Source organism: Pyrgilauda ruficollis, unplaced genomic scaffold (assembly GCF_017590135.1).
Source record: "Pyrgilauda ruficollis isolate IOZ18807 unplaced genomic scaffold, ASM1759013v1 scaffold39, whole genome shotgun sequence".
NCBI lineage: Eukaryota > Metazoa > Chordata > Aves > Passeriformes > Passeridae > Pyrgilauda > Pyrgilauda ruficollis.
Window position 1 is genome coordinate 931,442 of NW_024525378.1, and position 21,575 is coordinate 953,016.

The following is a 21,575-nucleotide window of genomic DNA, read 5'->3' on the forward strand; positions in this document are numbered from 1 at the left end:
ATCTAGATTTGATTTTCTGGATAACACATGCACATCCTGTGCACTAAGGTCTCAGTGTGAATATTTTAGATCCAGTGTTTATTTCATCTTAAAGGTTTCCTTTATCCTCTCCAGACCGTGTGCATCGGCTATTTTTAAACAGTCTCTTGGATGATATACTGATCTATTGACACATGCTCTTTCAACTCTCTTCTAAGAGATACTGCCTTAAATTCCTCTTGGAACCAGCAGGTGTGAATTTAGCCTGTTTCTTTCCATGTAGAATTGTGCAACAAAAATTATAAAGGCACAAGAAATTGAGGAGTAGAAGATCAGGAGACAGTCAGTTTGAATCATAGTCCTGGAAAAGAGGTTATCAAATCCAAAAAGTCTAGCAAAGATCATGTAAATCTCACATAAGGTAGTCATTGTCAGGTTGCTTTAATCAAGAAGGGGGACAGATGCTTTCTTATGCATTTTCCTAGTTGCATTTATTTTCATGCTTGATCTTTGATTTGAGTTTGTCCTTCAGTGATTGATTACTAAATGTTCTAAACTATATGTTGAAATTGGAAAGGGTAAAATGATGCACATCTTTTGTAGCCAATAGAGACTAAAAATGTTCTGATATTCTCAAGGTAAATCTATTATCAAGACTTTATTGCATTTCTTCTGTAAAATGTAATTCTTACAATCACCTTTCCAAAAGAGGAAAGATTCCAGTAGGCTTCAATTGCTTACTTATGAACACACAGCTTTCCTCTTAGCTGTCTTTTCAGTAAAAATGGATTTTGGTCTCATTACTCATGTTTCTGAAAAATATTTCAGACTCAAGTTTATTTCAATAGGCTGTTTATCACTACAGAATGTTTTTTGTTGGCTTTAGATGCAATAATTAGTCACAAGCTGCTCTTTCATCATATGCTTAAATTTAGTCACATACAGGCTTTCTCATAAGGTTCTGATTTTTCTTATTGTCACTTCTGTGATATACTTTGTTTCACGTCACAGATGCTGCTGTTGTGCATCTGTTGTTTATTTTCTGTCTGCAACAAATTTTGTGGACAAGACCATGGCATTGCAGTGAGAATAAAACAACATAAGAGATGCACTACTGTGTCACACCAGGGTCCATCTAGTCTGGTATTCTCATCTTCAAAATTGCTGTCTTTTATCTACTTTAAAGCATTCTTGTGCTGGTGTTTCAGGGTACTTCACAGTCCTCATATTGTGAGGTTGGGCAAACAGCAGTTCCACATTCAGTTTATCCACTGCCCTTATAATTTTGCAAACCTCTGTTGTGTCTCCCCTCATTCTTTTCAGTAAAACTCACAGCCATTTCAGCCTCTCCTCAAAAGGCAACTGCCTCTGCTGTGGACATCAGCTTCCATCGGCAGAATCAATCCCGAAAAAATGGTCTGAGGACAATGCAATAGTATGAGCCATATCAAATGAGGACAAAATTCTTGGGCCACAGAGAAAGAAAACACCAGGAATTCAGAGGATATAGAGAACTCATTTTTTAAAATATATCTGGACAAAAGAAAAGGTGACAAGCTATTCAGACAAGAAGCCATTATGAAGGATATTTTGAAGAATGAGGAAACTCTTCAAGTGTTTTTGATAGGTCACGTGCTCCACAGATCCTAGAATCAGTGTGTCCTGATGTGCTGTTCCTCTGAATATGCACAAATATCATGATCAGTGGGATTTGTTGAGATCCCACTCAAGCAATCAGGATGTAGCAGGTCAGAACACACTGCAACACACTTAAAGCTAATTGTGGATCAGTTTGGTGAAGTCACGAATGAAAATATTAAACTACATTCATTGTACATTTTAAGGTCCTTAACTCTTAACCAATGTTAAGCAGACTTTCTAAACACAGAATAGTTCTCTGAAATTAATTTTTTTTCTACTCTAAGCTTATGTTGGATATCAGGATTCTGATTAATGGACACGTAATTTAAAAACTTAAAGGTACGAGGAAGAGGTGTTGGAATCATCTTAATTTCTTGTGAGCGATGTGGATATTGATTTGAAACTGGAATAAATAGTCTGCAGATTTCTTACTCAAGGTTGCTGATAAATCAGACTTGCAATCCATTTTGTGGTTTGAGAGAATAACCCATTTTTACTTACCTTTTATGTGTTTATTCAGAAGGGTGTGCAAGCAAATATTCAGCCAAGCTAACGTATTAAAGCTTAATTAAAGAATGGAATAGTACACAGATAAAATTAAGGCCCCAGGACTGAACCTATAAATCTATAAGTTTCCGTGATCAAATCATCATATTTAATGTAGTAGAAAATAAAATGGAATTGTGAAGACAAACAGGAAGACTGTTACTTGGAGTAAGTCTTATATCCTGGTATAATTTCAGAGGACTGCATGTCTTCGGCAGTCTTGTAGCCAATATAGTCTACCAGACCAACTGATAGCTCAAATATTTACTCACAGTGATGCAAACAGATCTCTAAAATATCTCCTTTGCCAAGGCACAATGTGGGGCTGTCTGTTGGGGAGATCATCTGTTGAGTCATATGAAGAGAGAAGGTTGCAACAGTAAGCTACAGAGAAGAAATGTGTTTTCTAGACAAGTTCTTTTGAGTCTGTTGTTTGTATACTTAGCACACAATTTGTCTCACATGGAGCTTTTCTTTGGATCTGTGATCTCTCAGAAATTATGGGGCAGGGAGAAGTTATCGTCCCAGGCTACATTTAAACTTGACATACAAATGTGATTTCTTATGAGATACAGATGGAATAAACCAGCAAAAACCAGAAGAAGAGTTAATAACTCCTTCTGCATATTCTCCTTTTTATAAAAGTTACTTTACCATTCTCAGCATTTCTTAAATTATTCTACACATTTGAAAACGAAGAATTGTGGGAACGGGAAGTGTCCATCCAGAATATACCCTAATGCTCATTCACCTAAAACATTAAGGAACTCCTTATCTTACAAAATTAATCCTGTTTTTAATTAAATAACGAAGATTTTCCTGGTGCGAATGAGAAATGTCCGTTACTGGGAACACTCAAAAACTCAGAGGAACCTGCCTAAGTGAAGTTAGCTCTGTTCTGATCAGGGTGAGGTAGACCAGATGACCCTTCCAGCCTACAGCTTTCTAAATTTTTGTGATTCCCTATCCTGACTCAGTTAACAGACCCGGGTTCCCCACAGGTGAACCACTTTCCTAAAGCTTCTCAGAACTCCTTGCACTGCGGCACAATTGAACATTTGCAGGCAATTGTTCTTAGCTTCTCAGCTTGCCTCATGTAAATTCTATTTCCGAAAGGCATGCAAAGGCTCTTTTTCACATGCAAGAAAAGAAATACCCTGACTCGTTCACCTCTGTAAGAAGTCCCCAGTTTATGTTTCTTCTTTCACCTGCACCTGCATTCTGATGCTGCCCTTTTTAGTGGACTACTCAGTGCTGCTTGCCCTGACATCACACCACCTCCATCCCAAGGACTCTCTTGATCATGAATTTCAACCTCAAACTGATTCTGTTCCCGACACAACCTTGCTCAACAGTTAGATCAACAGGGAAAAGATAAGACTGATGGGCTTTAGAGGATAGAGTGAAGAAGATGGTGGATTTTTTCTGGGAATTGGAGGAAAGCACACCAGGACTTCCCCAAGGCAAGAGGCTCGTTCTTCTCCCTTTCTTGCCTGCTGGAAACCCTGTCTGAGATTTCATCCTTAGTATATTGTCAGATCACCACTAAATTTTCTAATGAGCCAGATCTCTCAGAGCTAATGTTTATAGAAAAACTATAGGAATGAGAGCTTTTCCCCTCTTTTCTCTGCGTTTCTGTAGAAATAATTTCCACGTGTACTTTTACACACACACAGGCAGCACTGGTAGCTGGATCACTGTTTTAGAAAGTTCATGTGATCTGCAAAAATTTCTTAAAACACAAAACCAGTGGAATATAGTGAAACTATATTCCAGTGGAATATAGTGAAACCAACCGTATTGATGATCGCTCCAGCAGTGTTTCACTGTTTGTGAAGGGATTTGACTCCAGGGAAACACTCTTCGCCCTTCGCACAGCGGGCTCTCTCTCCCTTCTCCCCGCTGCACGAGAGTTATTTTTCTGATCCTTTACTCTAAGCTCCTTTGCTTTTTTTAGGCAACTTCCAGATATCTGATACAGTATATAATGAGGAATTAGGTTCCATTACACCAAGGCTTAACCTTCTCGAAAAGCATTCAGCGCTTGCCAGGAGTCATCAATATTTAACAGCTGTTGTTATTATGAAATACTTCATAGGGTAATGTGGCTCGTCTGCTCGCACGCAAGGGTTTGAACGGCGGCCAGGGCCCTGTCAGAGCCGCCGGGAGATTGACAGGCGGCGAGCCTTGCGTGACAGCGGGGCCGGGGTTACTCAGCACTCTGCCTCCTCCGCAGCGGGGACTTCTCCTCCCCCTCGCCTGCCTTCAAAAGGGCTCTCCGGACGCGGTGGGACACGGGCTGGGGGGCTCAGGGGGGCGAGCTGGCCCCACAGCCCCGGGGAGAAGAGGGCAGCCCGGTGGTGGCATCTCTTTGATGCCACTCTCGCACGGGGGAAAATGGATGAGGCTCGCTGGGAAAGGGGAAGAGTGGTTCCGCGAGAAAGAGCGGATGGGATCTGGAAAGCAAAAGGGTTCGGTTTGTACCTTAAATAAATGTCATGCTGTACTCGAGAAACTTCAAAGGGAAGTCAGATTTCAAAGCATCTCTTAAGAAGAAGCAGACTGAGAAAACCGCTAAGTTGGGAAGAAAAACTCTGCATTACTGCTAGCGTAATTTCATCTGGCGTTCTGGTAGCCTCCGCAACAGGACCAAGCACCATACAGCTTTTATTCAGCTTTTATGCATTTTGGTGCTGATTTCTTTCCCAAAGCACTTGTACCACCTGTGTGTTGTGCAAATGTCCTTTCCAACTTGTTTGGCAATATATAACAACAGTTCCTTATGCTGCCTATTTTTTAATTTCAGTGTTCATCTAATGACCCCCATCCTAATTGTCACTTGGTGTTCTCTGTAACACAGCCAGAGGAAACGGATAATTTCAGTTCATGGCTTTAGGTTTGTTAAGCAGAATTGCTCATACTGAGTGTTTCCGAGTCAGTTTGTTTTGTTTTCTTAGTATTCAGAGTAACACGCATAGCTGATTCTTCCTGCAGCTAGAAGATGCAGGAAGAGAGACCCTGCTCTCACTTCCTTTCGAGTAACAGCTACCAAACGTAAGATTTGCATGCTTAAAGCAGTGTCTCTGAACCTGCAGTCTGGATTCGGGTATTTTCATCCGCCTCTTTTAAGAAACAATTTTTCCCCTGGGCATCATTGGAGAGAACCGGTAGTCCCTTGCAGGGGGGCTTGAAACTGATTCACCAGACTGAATCTGAAGAAGACTGTATGGTCCCCTTCCTGCAGCCCAAACGAACCCAGGCAGGATGTTCAGTTCAGAAGCAGCATCCCCTCACTGCTCATTTCTTGCCTGTGCTGTTGCTTGATGCAGGCACCTGGGGTACAGTCTGCCCCCATGTCAGTCTGTTACACAGCCTAACTTAGCAGCTACTTTTGCTAATTATTTTCTGAAGAATGAAAGCTGTGCTCAAGCAGGATGAAGTACAGAAACATTCCAGAGAATGTAATCCCATGGGTTTAAAAAGTATGGTTTTGTGAGACTCCTGAAATATCCATCCCTTTGAACTTAAGAGTATCCTGCAATGAATAAATGTTCTGTAATTTCTGGGGCAAAGGGAACGGCTGTTCTATAGACTGTGTTAGGCAGCTTTTCGTTACAATATTCCAGATTTGGCTTTCAAGCCAAGGTGTTTGCAAATGCAGATAGCAATGCTCATATCAGAACTGGAGGCTTGAAAGAGGTCTCAGGTTTTCACACTGTTCTGGGCAGAGACAGTGCAGCTGTGAAAGGTTCAACAGCACTATCTGAGACCATCCCATACTCATTCAGCCAATCTCATGGTCTCCTCTGTGGACTTATTTTCTCCATTAATTTGCTGTCAGTTCTAACTCTACATTATTTTTTTGGTTTCCGCTCCTTTCACTGTTTTCAGATTAGAAATTGAAAAAAATTCCTCAAATCTTTGACCTGTCTTCCAGGAAATCGCGTTGGCCATTTTATTTCTTTTTCTTTTTCTTTTTTTTTTTTCTCCTTCCTCTTCTTTCTAGCCCCCTGTCCCCTTGCCCTGTATATTTCCACAGTGTTGTCCTTTGTAGGACCCAGTACTTCCAGACTTGTTGGCTTTTAATATTGCATGGGATTGCACCATGCACACTAGATCCCATGACCTTGCAAAACTGTCAGCCCTGGTACATGTATCTCTGGTATTTATCATACTATGGTATCAATATGCTCATTCATCTTCTTTGGCAGAACAGCTCCATCTTCTGTTTTGTTTCATGTTCTGGAAGTGCAGCCTCGATACATTGTGCTCAGAGAACGGTCTCTGGTGTTACCACTTCCCATCTCTTGAGTTTGCCGGTTTTGAACATGGTAGATGAGTGCTCTGTGCTGACCATCAAAAGGGTTGCCTCTCCCATAGAAAGTCTAAAGCTCCATAAAACTAAAACTCTCAATTTATTATTTCTTTTTTACAGCCAGCAGCATTCATTAGTCTGCCTGCAGTATCAGCTTTTCTCTTGCTCCATTCTTGATACATGGGAACTCCAGCAGCGCGTTTACCCCTCAGGTCACTGAGTCATCCTTTGCTGTTTTTTATTTTTCAGCTTTATTTTCAGACAATTTGCTCCTCCCTGCCCACCAGAGACAGTACTCCTGCATTCTTCAAGCCCTCATTTTTTTTCATCATAGGCTTCGCTGTTGCTCCAGAGGGACACCATTTTATGAGATGTCTAAGCTTGATCACAGCTGTCTTGGCATCAGGGTCTTTTCTATCAAGCCACCCATCATAAGCAAAACTTGCTGTCCTGTTCTCTCTCATGATTCTTGGTGGTGACAGGGGTATTGTTAGACTCTTCTGTTTTCTTTTCCCTGTTTTTCTGCCTAGTCAGATAACATCTTGCAAGCTTCCCTCATCTGCCTGTCATGTCTTGCATTTCCTCCTCCTCCTCATTTCTTTCAGGATCTGTGTGATTTTCTGCCTGTCTTGCTCTGCTTTCTCCAGGTGACAGGCTATCACCAGCACCTCTCTTCTGAAGTGTCACTGCAGTATCAGCCCAGCCGTGGGTGGATTAATCAAGTATTTCCAGCGTGGGGAGGCAGAAGGAGAGTGAGCAGTGAGTGACGGCTCTGCTGCCTCGGGTGCAAGGAGCAAGCGTTCCCATCTCCGAGAGCATTCGTTTCTTGGAGCAATGGTGTTATTTGCCTTTCTTTGGTGGTGCAGTGGGTCTCCCTGCACTCAGGCCAGTGAGAAGGGCAGGCCATGAAACAGATGTGTGTGGCCTAACATATGGGTAACTCTAACTGGCAAAATAACATTAAAATGCTTTCCATTTGGAGATGGAATTTATAGTAGCCAGACGAGTTGCAGAACAAACATCTCTTGTGCTTCTGCTGCTGTGTTTGTATGAGCCTGAAGGCTAACAAGCAGGCAGGGAGCTCTGGCCCGCTCAGTTGGATAAAATAATAGTTTCCACTAACGATGAAGTTCGAACGGATGGAATTTTCACAACACCAAAAGTGCGCATCAAAGAAATAAACCTTCGTTTCCTCTCACCCCTCCCTGTCTGTCCTTTAACCTGAGCAAAGACCACAAACCACCATGTCAGTAATTACAAAAACATCTTTTCTGAGGAGGGAAACTCTGGAAGAGGCCATTGGAATAGGTGTTGGACTTTTAAAAATTGTTGTCACAAGGTATTTAAAAGATTTGTGGATGTGGCACTTGGGGACATAGTTTAGTGGCAGACTTGGCTGTGCTGGGTTAGTGGTTGGACCTGATGATCTTAAGGGACTTTTTCAACCTAAATGAGCCCATGATTCTATGTCTGTTCTTATAGACAGGCCTAGCAGAAGGCCTAGCTGATCAGGGGGAAAAAAGCAACCATTTCCTATTAGCTTAAATAGTACACCAAAATGAAAGTTTAATGAAATGAAGATTTAAGAATCTGTATATTCTCTTCACAGCAGCCTAGGTTACAAGTCTGAATTCCCAAAATTATTTTGGCTGGAAAATATGGATAGGGATCTGTTTAACGCAGCTTGGGATTTTCCTGATGTGCTTTCCCATGCCCAGGGGAGGGATTTATTACATCTAATTATACAGTTGAGATAATTGCTTTGGGCTAATGACCGACATTATCACTTGCAGGAAATATTTACAATGTAAGCTAAAAACCATCACAAATATTCAGTTGGTGTGGTTCTGAGTTGCCATTGTTTACTGTAAAATGCTGATGTATCCTGCAGCAGTCCCTTACTAGGCTGTTAAATTGATAAGGAACTCTTGAACAGGCTCAGGACCTTTAGGACTTGCTGTTTGTCTCCTATTCTTATTCTGGTTTGGTACAAACTATTCCTGCCATCTAAACCCTTCTTTGGTGGGGAGGATTTTTGATTGGCTGGGTTGTTGTTGAGGTTTTTTGGGATTTTTGGTGTGGGTTTGGTTTTTTTTTCAGAGGGGTCTTTTTTGTTTTATTAATAATTTCTGGCTGTTCCCACTCCTCTTTGGCTGGAAGGGAAAATGTGTATCAAACAGATAATATCACTGGGATGCCCTCCTCTCCCATTCTCTCCATGAAAACAAGAAAAAACAGAAAACCGGATCTCTGTTTGCTACCAGGGTCTTTGTATGCCCCTTCTCTGGAAGTAGGAGTGAAGCTGACTTAATTTTTACTAGCCAAGTGATAAAGACAGGTTCCTGTTGTAATCCCTAGATGATGCTGAAGCACAATGATCATGTAATGCCAGCCTTATCAGAAATTCTTTCATTATCCCCAGAAATGAGATCATATTTCAGTGATTTTTCTGTAGGATATATTGATAGGAAGAATTTGAGCATTCAAAAACATTTGAGATCAAGCAATGTGAAGGAAGAGCACTCACCAGCCGAGTTTCCCATGAAAGCTTAATCAGAAATAAGCTTTTTTCCCTATTATTAGGAAAAATATATGACATTTTAATCTATAATGACAAATATTCATTAACTTCATGGAGTAAATGACATGCTAAAAACAGACTTGAAAACTCTGTGTAAAAATGACACAGTATAAGAACATTCCCTTGAATCTTACAGTTAGGCTGAAACTTGTAGAAATGAACAGGGTAATGTGAGACCAAAAATAATCTGATGTCAAGGAGATCAGCACTGAAAATAAGAAACTTATTCACTCCCTTTTCTTCTGAGCTATATAGACATTTCTCTGTATTGTCATAATACATATTTTTATAAACAAAACAACTTGCTAACTTTCTTTTGTTTCTTTCCTGTGGGTTTTGGTTGTTGCTTTATGTAGAGTAGACTAATGGAAAAAATATGTTCAATAAAAAATGTGATAGATATTTCATATAAAAAAACATCTGGACTGCAAAATATGTATCTATCTCCAGCACAAGGAGAAAAAAAAAAGAATAGAGAGTTGTCAGTAACCGAGATCCAGACCACAAAGACAGTAACCACCAATTAAATTCAATGCATGTTAAATGCCTAAACAACAATTTTAACCCTAATCGTTATGATTTCTAAATTGATGATAACTCTTTCCAACAGCCATTCAAGAAAAGCACTTTAAGAAGCAAGCTGGCCAAACGATAAAAGAAGACAATATACCTAACAAGACTGCTGTACAAGAAGGTGGACTTCTACTAGAAGTGAGTGAAAAAAATGCTGGCTGTAATTTATTCAGTTTGATGATATATTTGGGTTGATGATTTGGGGCAGCTTTGAACAAACAGTCAGTCTTGGTGGGAGTCTTTCAAGGGCCGAGCTTGTGAACATTTCCTGCAAGAGCAAGACTGACAGTCGTGACAGTCACAGTCAGTGTCCATTTCAGCAATTGCACCTTGCACCCTTGCTTGCATCCTTGAAATTAGCAGTGAACCCCAGCAGGACAGTTCACAGTTATTTTTCACTTTTAGGTTTATTTTACTTGGCCCATATTCTGAGGATGTCGACATGAGCTTTCCCGGTTTCTCATCTGAACTGAGAATATTCTAGGATATTTTAGTTTATCCTACTTCCTCAACTCCGTGTTCTGCACACACACCATGTCAGCAAAAGTTATCCCTTCTATGTATTTTTATCCCCTTTAGGCTGACTTTATATTGGCATAGAGGGGCCATGCTGTTACTGAGGATTGGATCCATTAATTTAAAGGAAGAATTAATGCTGCTGTGAACTACTGAACCAGCTAGAGCCCAGCGGTCCATCCCAGATACATCTGCATTTCAAACACATGATGTAATAATGCCTTTTATACACTGAGGTCCCTGGAAATTCCTGTGTGATTAAGATTACATATGTTGTGATTAATATTACAGTTGTTCTGGATAGGATAATATTCATAGTATAAAAACTGTGTTTTAATGACAGCCCTGAGATGCACGTAAATGTGAATTAAATAGTAGCCTCCAGCAAATAATTGCTGAATACTATTAAATTAAAACACATTTTAATATGAGATCCAATGCCATAAGTTACTCAAGTCTAAGGAATGGAAACTGGCACCCTGCTTTCCTTCCTCTAAATATTTTAGAGGATTTTAATTTTAGATTTTAAAGCAAGTAACACAGAGGCATCTGATAGGTTACTGCTACTGCCAAAATGTTGTTTGGCTGTCAGGTGTTATTTTGCAGCCATTTCCATTCTCAATGAATAGGGAATACGGGGTGTACAATAAATGATAAATATGGTGAGTATATAAATTTTAACAAGGGTCTTCTCTAATTAGTCTATGTTTTGTTGTGTGTAGATGACATGCCCACCAGTTATAATCACTGAGCATCCTCGAACAGTAGACTGCTGTGAGTTCATGGAGAGAACACTGTCACACAATTTGGGGCAGGTTATGAGAGACTGCTATTGCTAAATATGCTCTGCTTACTGCAGGGTATGCAGGAGTCACATTCCCTCTGAATACAGGGGAGATATTTTATCCTGAATCATACTTAAAGAGGATCATTAACTGGATGATTAAGTGCATGTTAGTTTGAATGTACTTGCCAGGCTTCATTTATGGGCATGTCTGACCTAGAATAAGAGGGTGAGTTTTCCTTAGGGCTTGTCGGGAATGTTCTCTGAGAACTGAGTTTGGCTTGGATCCTCATTCAGTGGTTATGGTGCATGAAAAAAAGTGGGTTTTTATGATGTTCAACCAAATTCACCATGTTGGTTATTAGGAACTGTGGGATTTTAACTAAATATCACATTTCTGATTCCTTCCAAGAAGAAGCAAACTGTGGTTGCTGTTCTTTGTATATTGTCTTATGAATCTGACCACTTTATTTGCTCTCAAAAGATATTTTTGTGTGTTGAAAGTGTTGAAAACCACTTTCCATATCATGACAACACCTTGCACTGTGCAACCTCTGCTTTATATAATACAAACCAGAATAATCTGAACCACCAAAATACTCGTGAATAATACTGTTCCCGAGTGCAATGTTAATGGAAAATCAAGAATAATTGCTTTTATTTTCTTCCTAGTGGGTATAGTCACTCTGCTTTATGTATGGAGAGAAATATGGGATAACAAGAATTTAATTGCTGGTAAATAGTGTATCTGGGACTCTTGAGTCTTGGAACAATGCAGTATTTCCCCTTTCAGCTTGAAAGAAAACAATGGAATTAGGCTGTCTTCAAAATATGTTTAAAATGTTTTTTATTTCTAAAGGCTTCTGCCACAACATGTGTTTTTTATTTAAGATTTTATGGAGATTTTTTACAGCTATAATCAAATAGCTTTCATCAGCAATAACAGAATAAACAATGATACCACTTTATCAAAGACTTTTTAGTGGAGCACAGCAGGTATCTAAACAAATAATTTCTTTTGGTTCTTTAAGATAATTTCTTCTGGATTAGAGACTTTGCTTGCCATCTTTGTTTCCCTTTAAAGGGAAGACAGACAAGTCTCTAAGAACCAAAGTTTAATTTTGTTAAAGTTTTTTTTAATGTGTCCCATTCTTGCAATCTTTACTGTTCTTTGAGCTTTCGCATTCCAACAGTTTGACTGCAGTAATGATTTTTAGCTGTGCACTTTCAAAATATTTTCCAAGACAGGTGGTTTTGCAACCCCTGTGCCCCATGTCTTCTGGCAGAAAAGGGGCACATTCAGTTTCTGCAGCCTGTTAGTGAATACTGATGGAACACTGGGCCAAACCCATAACCAGAAAAAGGGGAAAATAAGTTGTATTGGCAGTCAACAAATCCAGATAGAGTTTATGGAGTGATGGGGTGGAGAAACACAATAAAATGGTGACTTGGAAAAATAATGAATCACTGGTGGGTATCTAGGCAATAGCCTTGATTGCAGGATTCATCTCATGGCTGTTAGCCACCTCCTGCTCTTCCCCCCAGCTATGCTGTGCTCGTAATCTTAAGTCCAGACTCAGAGTCTACACTATGGCGGAGGAAATTGCCCATCCCAAAGGGCTGTGTAACTGTCATGTGTTACACTATTCACGGATCCCTGGAAGAATAAAATGACTGTTGTTAAGGGGGAGGCTCTATATGGACTTGCTTTCTTAATGACACGTAATCAGGCGTCACCTCCAACACTGCTCCTTGGGTAACCAGCACTTGTTCACTGAGCAGCGCCCTGCTAAAATTGTCACTTGGGCTTTATTGACCACTTCACAGTTGCAATTTTTCTGATTGTCATGGACAAATAATTGACGTTCAAATTTCTGTCTCAACCCTTGCTGCTAAGGATGTGCCTTCATGTACTTTCTTCTCTTCTTCATTATGTTTGTTGGTCTTCTGTTATGCTCTTGTAGGCTGAAGCATAGGGTTCATGGCATCTCTGTCTCCAGACGTATTGGATGTAATTATTTTCAGGTGTGAAAATAGTGTTTTATAACCAAAGTGTCACAATAAATATAAAGAAATATGGACAAAAATGCAGGCAGCTCCTGAACAGATGGTAGTGGAGTAAGACTGCCTGGTTCTATCATGCTCCCTTCTCACTGATGAGTATTGATAAAGGCCAGACATGGCTTTTTTTGTCATTTCCATGCTCACTGGCAGCTCAGACTCTTTCAGAGAAGATCCATGTTGCTTTTCAGGATGCTCCAAGCCACACTTTTGTACAGTTCAGGGTCAGATTTCCATGAGTCTTCTACTCTTAAGGCTTCAGGGCACAAGAATCACATTCCTGTGGTTTTGTCTCATGTTTTTCTTTATGGCTGCATTGAAGATGCCAGTCATAAGACTGTCCTGGTACTTCTTATTCAGTGACACTGTACATTCCATTTAATACCTTTATCAAGGACCTGGATAAGGGGATCAAAGGCACCCTTAGTCATTCTCACAAGACACAAAGTTGGATGGGAGTGTTGCCCTGTTTGAGGGCAGGAAGGTTCTGCAGAAGGATTTGGAGGAGCTTACTACTTATTTAAATTTTTAAACAAAGACTTTGAGGTGCCTGGCATCTTAAATATCTTAAAATCACAGCCATATGGTCCTTAACTTAAAAAATAAATAAATTACTAACACCTTCAAAATCATGAAAGGTAGGTTTGGTGGTGCAACCATTATAATTCTCCACTGATATTAATAATCCTAACTTCATTACATTAGCTACTTAAACATATAAAGTTGGGTTTTTCAACCTGAGCGTCCATGTTTTGTTCCACCAAAGCATGCAGAGGAATTTCGCTGATTTGAGTTGTAAGTAGCAAAACTAGTGAGGCACTTCAAGTTATTTAGCTTCTGAACCAGCACCATTTGTTCTTGGTATTGGCTGCTGGTGCAAAGCTACAGCACAATCAGGTGTAGATCCTGTAGCACACAGAATGGGTCCTTTTTCACCCAGACAAGTCCATTATAGATTATTTCTTAATTCCATATCACAGGTTTGGAAATTCTGGTTCTAACTTGGTAGCTCCCACCAAAGTCAATGAGGTCATCTTTTGACAGTTTTAATACCAAATGGACCCCAGGTCTTAATCAAAACCAATGAAAAACAAAGTTTTAATGCAAGCAAATGACTTAGGATTTGACACAATGTGAGTTTAAAGCTTATTATTTAACATTATGTTGCTACCTTAGAAATGGATGCAAATAATAATCTTTCTGGGAGTTGCTTTGGAGAGGTGAATGTGCAAATTTTGGCACTGAAATGCATCTCCCTGTGGCCACTACTAACAGCTTGAACTAGAGTTCAAGTTTCATTCCGAGGGACTTGGAAAATGATACATTAGAAACATCCTATTGGTGCTGTTCTTCACTCTGCATAAGGAAATAACATAGGAAACCCTTTTCCCACTTGGTTTCCTGTCATTTTTTTAAACTTGTTAGTGTAATTCCACTTCCTCCTTCCAAACTGATTTATGTAATCGGTTCTTGATAAAACTGTGCTCTTGAAAAAGGTACTCCAGTTTGAATTTCAGTCTGAGAGCAATAGATTTTTTCCTCTTCCTGTTATTTTTTAACTTAAACTTGAAAAGGCAAATTGCAAGTCCAACAAAGTGCATGGAGATTATATGGATCTATGACCACAGCACAAGCTTCAGAAATCAAAAGCTGGTAGAGAGAGACATTTTTGGTTTATTCTGGTCTGGAATCCCTCTTCAGCTTCTCGTAGTGCTGACACTCTCTTAGCACAGTCCTTTTAAAATAAATCCTGATAGATGTTGATACAATGCTTCATTTTCTTAATCTAACTGGTTTAAAATCAGACCATCAAAATAGGAAATTCTCATAAAAAGCTCATAGTCTTAGTGCTTTTTTTTCAGTTAATACAACTTTTTAAAGTTACCCAAACAACGCTTTTACTTTCCTTTGTTTTCAAACATGAACCTTCTCCCAGTAATTTAGATGACATGATTTAAGCTGGCATTAGTCACTTGGGATGACTTACAGGGAATTTATCCATTAAAATAAACCATAAATGGGGTTAGCAGTGCTATTTTATCACATGCATATATTCACTTTCTTCTTGCTAAGCCTAGGCATAACACAAAGGAACACTTCAGAGGCCCTGATCCCTTTTTTCTTTCTTTTCAAATAGGCATATTTCTAAAATCCAGACTTGAAATTTGGCATGGCCACAGCTCTGTGCAAAAAACATCCATTCTCTTGCCCTTTAGACAAATAACTAATGTTCTCGCTTATTCCTTTCTTCTTTTTTTTTCTTCTTCTCTAACAAATCTGGATAGAAAAGCCATGACTGCTAAATTCCATTTTCTCTCTCCTCCAGTCCTTAGTGCCACTGTTATGAGTGCAACAATCATGATGCTGCCACAGTGCTGAGGTTTCTGAAATACAGGAGGTGGTACCATCCAACTTGACAGGGGGACAGAGAAAAACAAAATCGTGTTATCCCCTCCCTTCAGATTTTCAGCCTAACCATGAGAAAAGTGATAGAAGATGGATTTTGATGGGCAAAATTGTGTGGAAATAATGAACAAAATGGTAACCACAATTGCCAGTACACATAATGTCTGAGAAGCTTGACTTTTGCCAGGACTTTTGCAAGAGATTTATGGAGGGATTTGAAGAGGAAAAATAGGTACTTCTGTAGAGGCTTGTTGTGGAGCCTTTTTGCAAACGGGAAAATGCCAGTAAGTGCTTCTTTTCAGATTTCATGACATGTTGGGCTGATGAGAGTTAGTATTTATCTTCTCCAACACAAAATTACCAATTACATTTGAGAGGGAGCAAGCTGGGAGTGGATTGGAAAATCAGGACAGGCAGCCTATGTTCAGTATGACAGAGCAGGAGGAGCGGGCAGTCAGCGCAGGTGAGTGGTGAGGAGAGACAGCTATCATCCTCTTGTTGCTGCTGGCATCAGGAGAAGTGTCTTCCATTTGTCAGGAGACAGGCAAACCTGCTGTCATATGAGGAGGGCTGGCTGAGAAATTGCAGTTGTACCAGTGACCAGAGCAGCTGTCTGTCCATAGCGTTAAGGTGAAGAATCAATAAGCTTTGGCACAGATGCAGCTCTGAATCTGAGGCCACTGTTGCTGTCTCCAGACTGTTCATCACAGCCAACTCCACCCGACTCACTTTTCACAGCCGCTTCCTCTGTTTCTGCTCAGGCTATTTCGGTGCCTCTTGGAGACAGTCCAGTGGCCACATAACTTCCTCCTCAACAAAACATATTCTCCCGTTTCAGCTCTGTTAGTTTTTTTTCCTCTCACTGACTTCAGAGCTAATCCTTGACAACTATTTCCACCAGTCAATAGGTTTGGTATCTGTACCAGCCCTGCATCGTACAGATGCACCAGGACTTAATCTGCTACTAGAACTGACTTCTTGCATTCAGGCAACAAGGCGTTCATAACACACTGTTTCATACCAATTTCTGCATTTGCTTTTCAGGAAGCTTTTTTGAAGATGGCATAGTCATGTATTGCAAAAAAACCCCCAAAACCTAGAAGAAGCAGATATACACTTAAAATAATTGCAATCATACATTGTTCAACTTGTCTTGTCTTCAACTGGTTGAAGTGAAATTATAAATGAGCAGCCTAAACTGTATTCACAGATGACACTTGCTTTCAGTATATTCTTCATTCTCAATTCAGGAAAGCTCATGAGCTGCAGCCTTGCCATCTTCTCAATAAGAAGAAGTGATGAGCAAGAAAACAGGTCTAGGCTAGACTGTGTCCAGTCTTGAGAGCTTTTGCAAATTTGCAGTGATTTTGTTATGGAGGTTTTGAAAAAAACTCTATATATTTTACTAGAAATATTGAATACATTCCACTTTCACTTTTTGTCTGCCTTAGTTAATAAAACTTAAATGCTCAAACCAAAGCAGGGGCTTGCAGTTAAGAGACTTGGGGAAGGATTCATTTAGTCTATAATGCAGCCTAGGATTTGCAGTCATTGCTGGTGGTTAGAGGAGTTGTCTCTAACTTTCTATCCTTATCCCTCTCCATAAGATCCACCATCATCCACTTAATATCTTGATTAGAGAAAATATTGCCTGCCTCTCTGGGTCAGCACAATGCCTTTATAGCAGGATTCACCCCTGCTGTCAGAATGGGATAGGGTGTGTTTGATACAGGACACTTACAGCATAAAAAACACGCATAAGATGATAACTTGCGAAGTAAAAGTGTTCCCAGAGTCAATTTCAGGGATGCCATTCTCCCTGAAAATTCTACTGACCTGAAATAGTGCTTTAAAAGGCTGGTTTAGCCTTTTATATATATTATCAAACAGAATGCGAAATACAGATTGTTTTGCTCTTCTTCCCACCTTCTGAAATAGTTTCATGTTAGAAAATGTGATATATAGTGCTAAATACACAGAAAAAGAGTGCTGTGAAATTAGGACATAACACTCTGTTTTCAGTACATAGGCTGCAACATTGTCTCTTTTAGGTTTTGATTCCTTACAGAAAGAGATGTCTGCCATTCATCCTCATTAACAGTTTGCAAGTACAAATAAAAGTCAGCTGTGGATGGAATATTATGACGGCTTCCTCTATTCAGGACTTGGTGCACTTACATGTAAATAACACTGAAAAAAAATCCAGACATTTGGTACTTACATATGTCTAATTGTCCAACATGTTGGATAAATATTATTTGAGACTCTTTTCAGTAACTTGTTTCTGTGAAAGATAATGTCTAATCTTACTACATTTGTTATTTCAAAGTCTACCTAACTAAATTTGTTATTACAAGTGCAGAGTAGTGAGCAATTAATGCTTCATTTTGAGTCTTCTCAAATGGAATTAATCAGGCTTGCATTTTCTATATTGAAATTGTTGAAGAGAAGACTGAAAAGCTCAGAGCAGCTGCAGAATTCAGAAAGGACGAAGAGCTGAACTTGCACTGAAGATATTGCCCCAGCTTTGCTTCCATCTGTGAATACAACATCTGCTTTTGAGGAAGTGAAATGAGAAACTGCATGAATCAATATAAAGATGGTTTCTATTTCCAAGTGTAGTCCAGGGCATAGTATTTGTGAAAGAGCATTGACAGGAGGGTTCCATTACTAGTAGAGCACAATTTTAAATTCAACATCATGATTAATGAGGAGGCTAAAGAAATAGATTATAATGATTATGTTGTAATTTAGTATCCTTTCACGATAATTGCTAAGGTAAATGACATGTTACTCATCCACATACTCACTAACTATCTAGCAAACATCATATCTCTAGCTATGTATTAATAAATAAAATATGCTTTGCCCCAACAATTTTAGAATTAATAATTTAAACATTCTTCTTTATATTATTTTAAGCAGTCTTCAGTACTTGTATACCATCCATTAACCTCAGGTAGCATTCATATTCTTGCTTCCCATATGACATCCTCAATGGTAAAGCATGCCATATAACAAATTCATACTGAGGTGTTCAGTGTCACCCACGAATTCATTTTTGCATCAACAAAACCTTCCCTAACCTATCTTTAAGCTAGTAGTCATCAGTACTGTTCCTCTCTGGAAACGTGGTCTGTATTCTCTTTTCCAGTGCTTAGTACTTGTGGAAAAAACAGGATTTAAGGGGGATGCATCTCTTTCTAGTACGCACCACATCAACTTTCTGCACAAACAAAGTCAACTGATGCTTCAGCCCTTGTCTCTTAGCCCCATCTTGGGCAGAGTAGTTGGTTTTGAGGCGCCAGGTTCATTGGGGACCAGAAATTCATATGTTAACAAAAGAGAGGCCCTACCCCAAGGACTCGACACAGACTAAGCAAGCTTTGTTACAAAAGCTTAGTTTGGAAGGAATGTATAATGGAAGGAAAACTGCATTTGCAGTTTTGCATCGTGCATTCAAAACAACTTCAAAGGCAAAGTTGTTCTTGGTAGTGTCCAATACTTATTACATATCAAGCATATAAAAAACATCACCATGGTTTAAAATGTGTTTACATGTGTGCACACATTGAAATCTCACCCTCCAGGGAGCTACTATGTTTTCTTGAAAGTTTATAGCTCACAATTACCGGAGCCCAATGACTTACATTTTCCTAGCTGATTTCCAGGAGGCTGGTTTTGACTGCTGCCTCTTGACGAGCCCCAGCGTTCCAGCTCCCTTGCTAGACTGAAGACACATTATATAAACAAGCATCTCCAAGGTTTCCCTAATTCCTTCGTGGAAGTGATGGGGTATTGAAAAATGGAATAATGAGAAATGTCACCAGCGGAATGATTCACAATCATTTGTGCCTTTCGGATGGCCCAGCTGTTCCCTCTGACAGTAAATGGGAGGGCCGGGTCTCAAATCTGTCTGGCATTGTGAATGATTGTTGAAAATGTTGACCTTGGTAGTACAGCACTAGATGCTGGATTTCCATAGTGAAAGAAGCCTGAAGTGATATTCAGGGTCAAGGACACAGGCAGGAACATGAACTTTGTTTTATTTAGGGTGACAGGAGGAGTGAAAGGCGCATAATGATCATACATACATATTTCTTTGTACTTGAAAATAAAAATTTCTGCTGTCTATGAAAACCAGTTTATCAGATTGAGCACTTTCTCTCTGAAAGGCTTCCCATATAACTCCATGTCTGTAGATTTCAGTTCCTACTTCCTTCGCTGGCTCAAATGATGGAAATTTGTCTTCTGTTTTGTTTCTTTTGCCTGAAATTTAATCTGTACACGCAAACCCTTGATCAAAACTGAATGCTAAAACAATTCTGCCACTCTCCTTTGCACGAAATAGTGCTTACTCACAGAAATACTCCTTTTGAAGTTGCTTTGTAGATAGATAGTCCAGAGGGCTAAGAGATACTGTACTTGTTGAGCAAAGGCCATATTCTGATGTCACCAGATATGGTATTTCTGAATAGTCTTTTATGCTGTTTTTTACTTCAGGGTTCTGTAAGAGTTAATTTTTTTTTTTTTTAATATATATATAAAGAGAACCTCAGGGGTTCAAAGGGATTTTTGAGAAGGGCAACTATGAGTCCTAAAAACACCAGTGGAAAGAAATACTGATTCACTAAACAATGCAGTTTAAGACAGAAGACACAATTAACTGTCTGCATTTTCCTCCTAATATTCATAAGACACGAGCAAGTATATAATTTCCAGAGTTTTTAAATAGCTCCTTATTTAGATCACCAGAAAATGGCCCCATCGCACATAGGATGCAAAAACCCAGTGATCCACTATTAAATGAAGCTGTTCCAGATAAACTGTGAGCCAACTGACCCTGGAAATTTAGTACCCAAGTTGCGTGACTCGAAAATCTGTTCAAAGCAAGGCATGGCTGCAGGCCTTGACTGTTGTACTTTAGTAGCCATAGTAACATGGTCTCTGGAGACCTAATGCTAGTGAATTTTCCTTTATTTCAAGGAAGAGTAATAAGAGAAATGTGCATTGGAACTCGTTCTCTCTTTTTTTTTTTTTTCCTCCTCCTTATTTTTACTATGCCATGACCTTGACCAAAATGTCTTTGAAGTATTTTCTGGCTGATTTTCTGCTATGAGACCAGGAAAAAAAAAAAAATCAGGATATATAAAGGATCTTGCCAAAGGAAGTCCTATCTTCCTCAAAATATTTGCCTTCATTCCCAAAGAGAATCTCTTGACTAATAAAGTTTCAAAAACTTCTTAATGGAAGGAACTGATAACTTTCGTCTCACAGCTACTGTAGGCACCAGAATAATATCATACTTTCTTTGAACTGACAGATTAATTGTTTTTTTTGTTTCAGTAGCAGGTGCAGCTTTTCGTGAGTACATAATTGGATGTACATGTTTTTTGAAAAGAACACAGGCCCCTATCTGGTGCCAAGCTCTCTTTTTTTTTTTTTTTTCATTTGGGAAAAAAGTCCCACATGATTTTTTAAGTACAATGTAGAAAACTCATGTAAGTGTTTTTAAAAAGCCAAATACAAACAAACAAATGTTCACAATACATACTTAAGTCTGTCTCACATGTTTCAGCTATTATCCTGGATTAGAAATTCCATCTGTCATTGAATCCATATGGTTTACCAAATGGCAGTTTAAAACCATGTATTTTTTTCAGATTTGAAGTTAGTTGTTTTTTTGTAGTAGAAGTTTTAAGGTCCATACTAATAGTTTTATGTGTTTGTTTCTATGTGTGCATGTGTAAGAATATGCAATATTGCAAAAAAATTTTAGTATGCAAGTGGACTGCACTGATTGAAACACACTTGTTGTACACAAAACAAATACCACCAACACTGAATTGTGGGAATTGGTTATCTCCCCCTCTAAATACCCGAGCCCCATTTAGGCTGTCCATTATTTCTGCTGAGAGGATTAAAGTGAAATGAGAGGAGCTGCCTTTATTCTCTGTGCTGTCCCCTCAGTGTTCAGGGCAAATGTGTTTTCATTAGCGAGTGAGAACTGCAGGTATGAGGCTGGTTCAGGTCCTCTTTCCTCTTTCATCTCCCCAGGTTATCCATTTCCCAGGCACTTGGCTGCTGTGGTTCTAACACAGCACACCTCCTCTTCACTGGGAATGAGGGAAAGCTATTGCTGAGAATTTTATTTCAATAACAGAGAATGTTTA

At 39.4% G+C, this 21,575-nt stretch overlaps 1 protein-coding gene across 1 annotated transcript in view; it reads left to right on the top strand.

Moving 5' to 3' along the window:
* AHRR (aryl-hydrocarbon receptor repressor) overlaps positions 1 to 21,575 on the top strand; it is a 62,495-nt gene that overhangs the window by 26,696 nt on the left and 14,224 nt on the right. Inside the window, exon 3 of the mRNA XM_041476710.1 lies at positions 9,673 to 9,773. Coding sequence (XP_041332644.1) covers positions 9,673 to 9,773 — 101 coding nt within the window. The remainder of the gene's footprint in view (positions 1 to 9,672; positions 9,774 to 21,575) is intronic.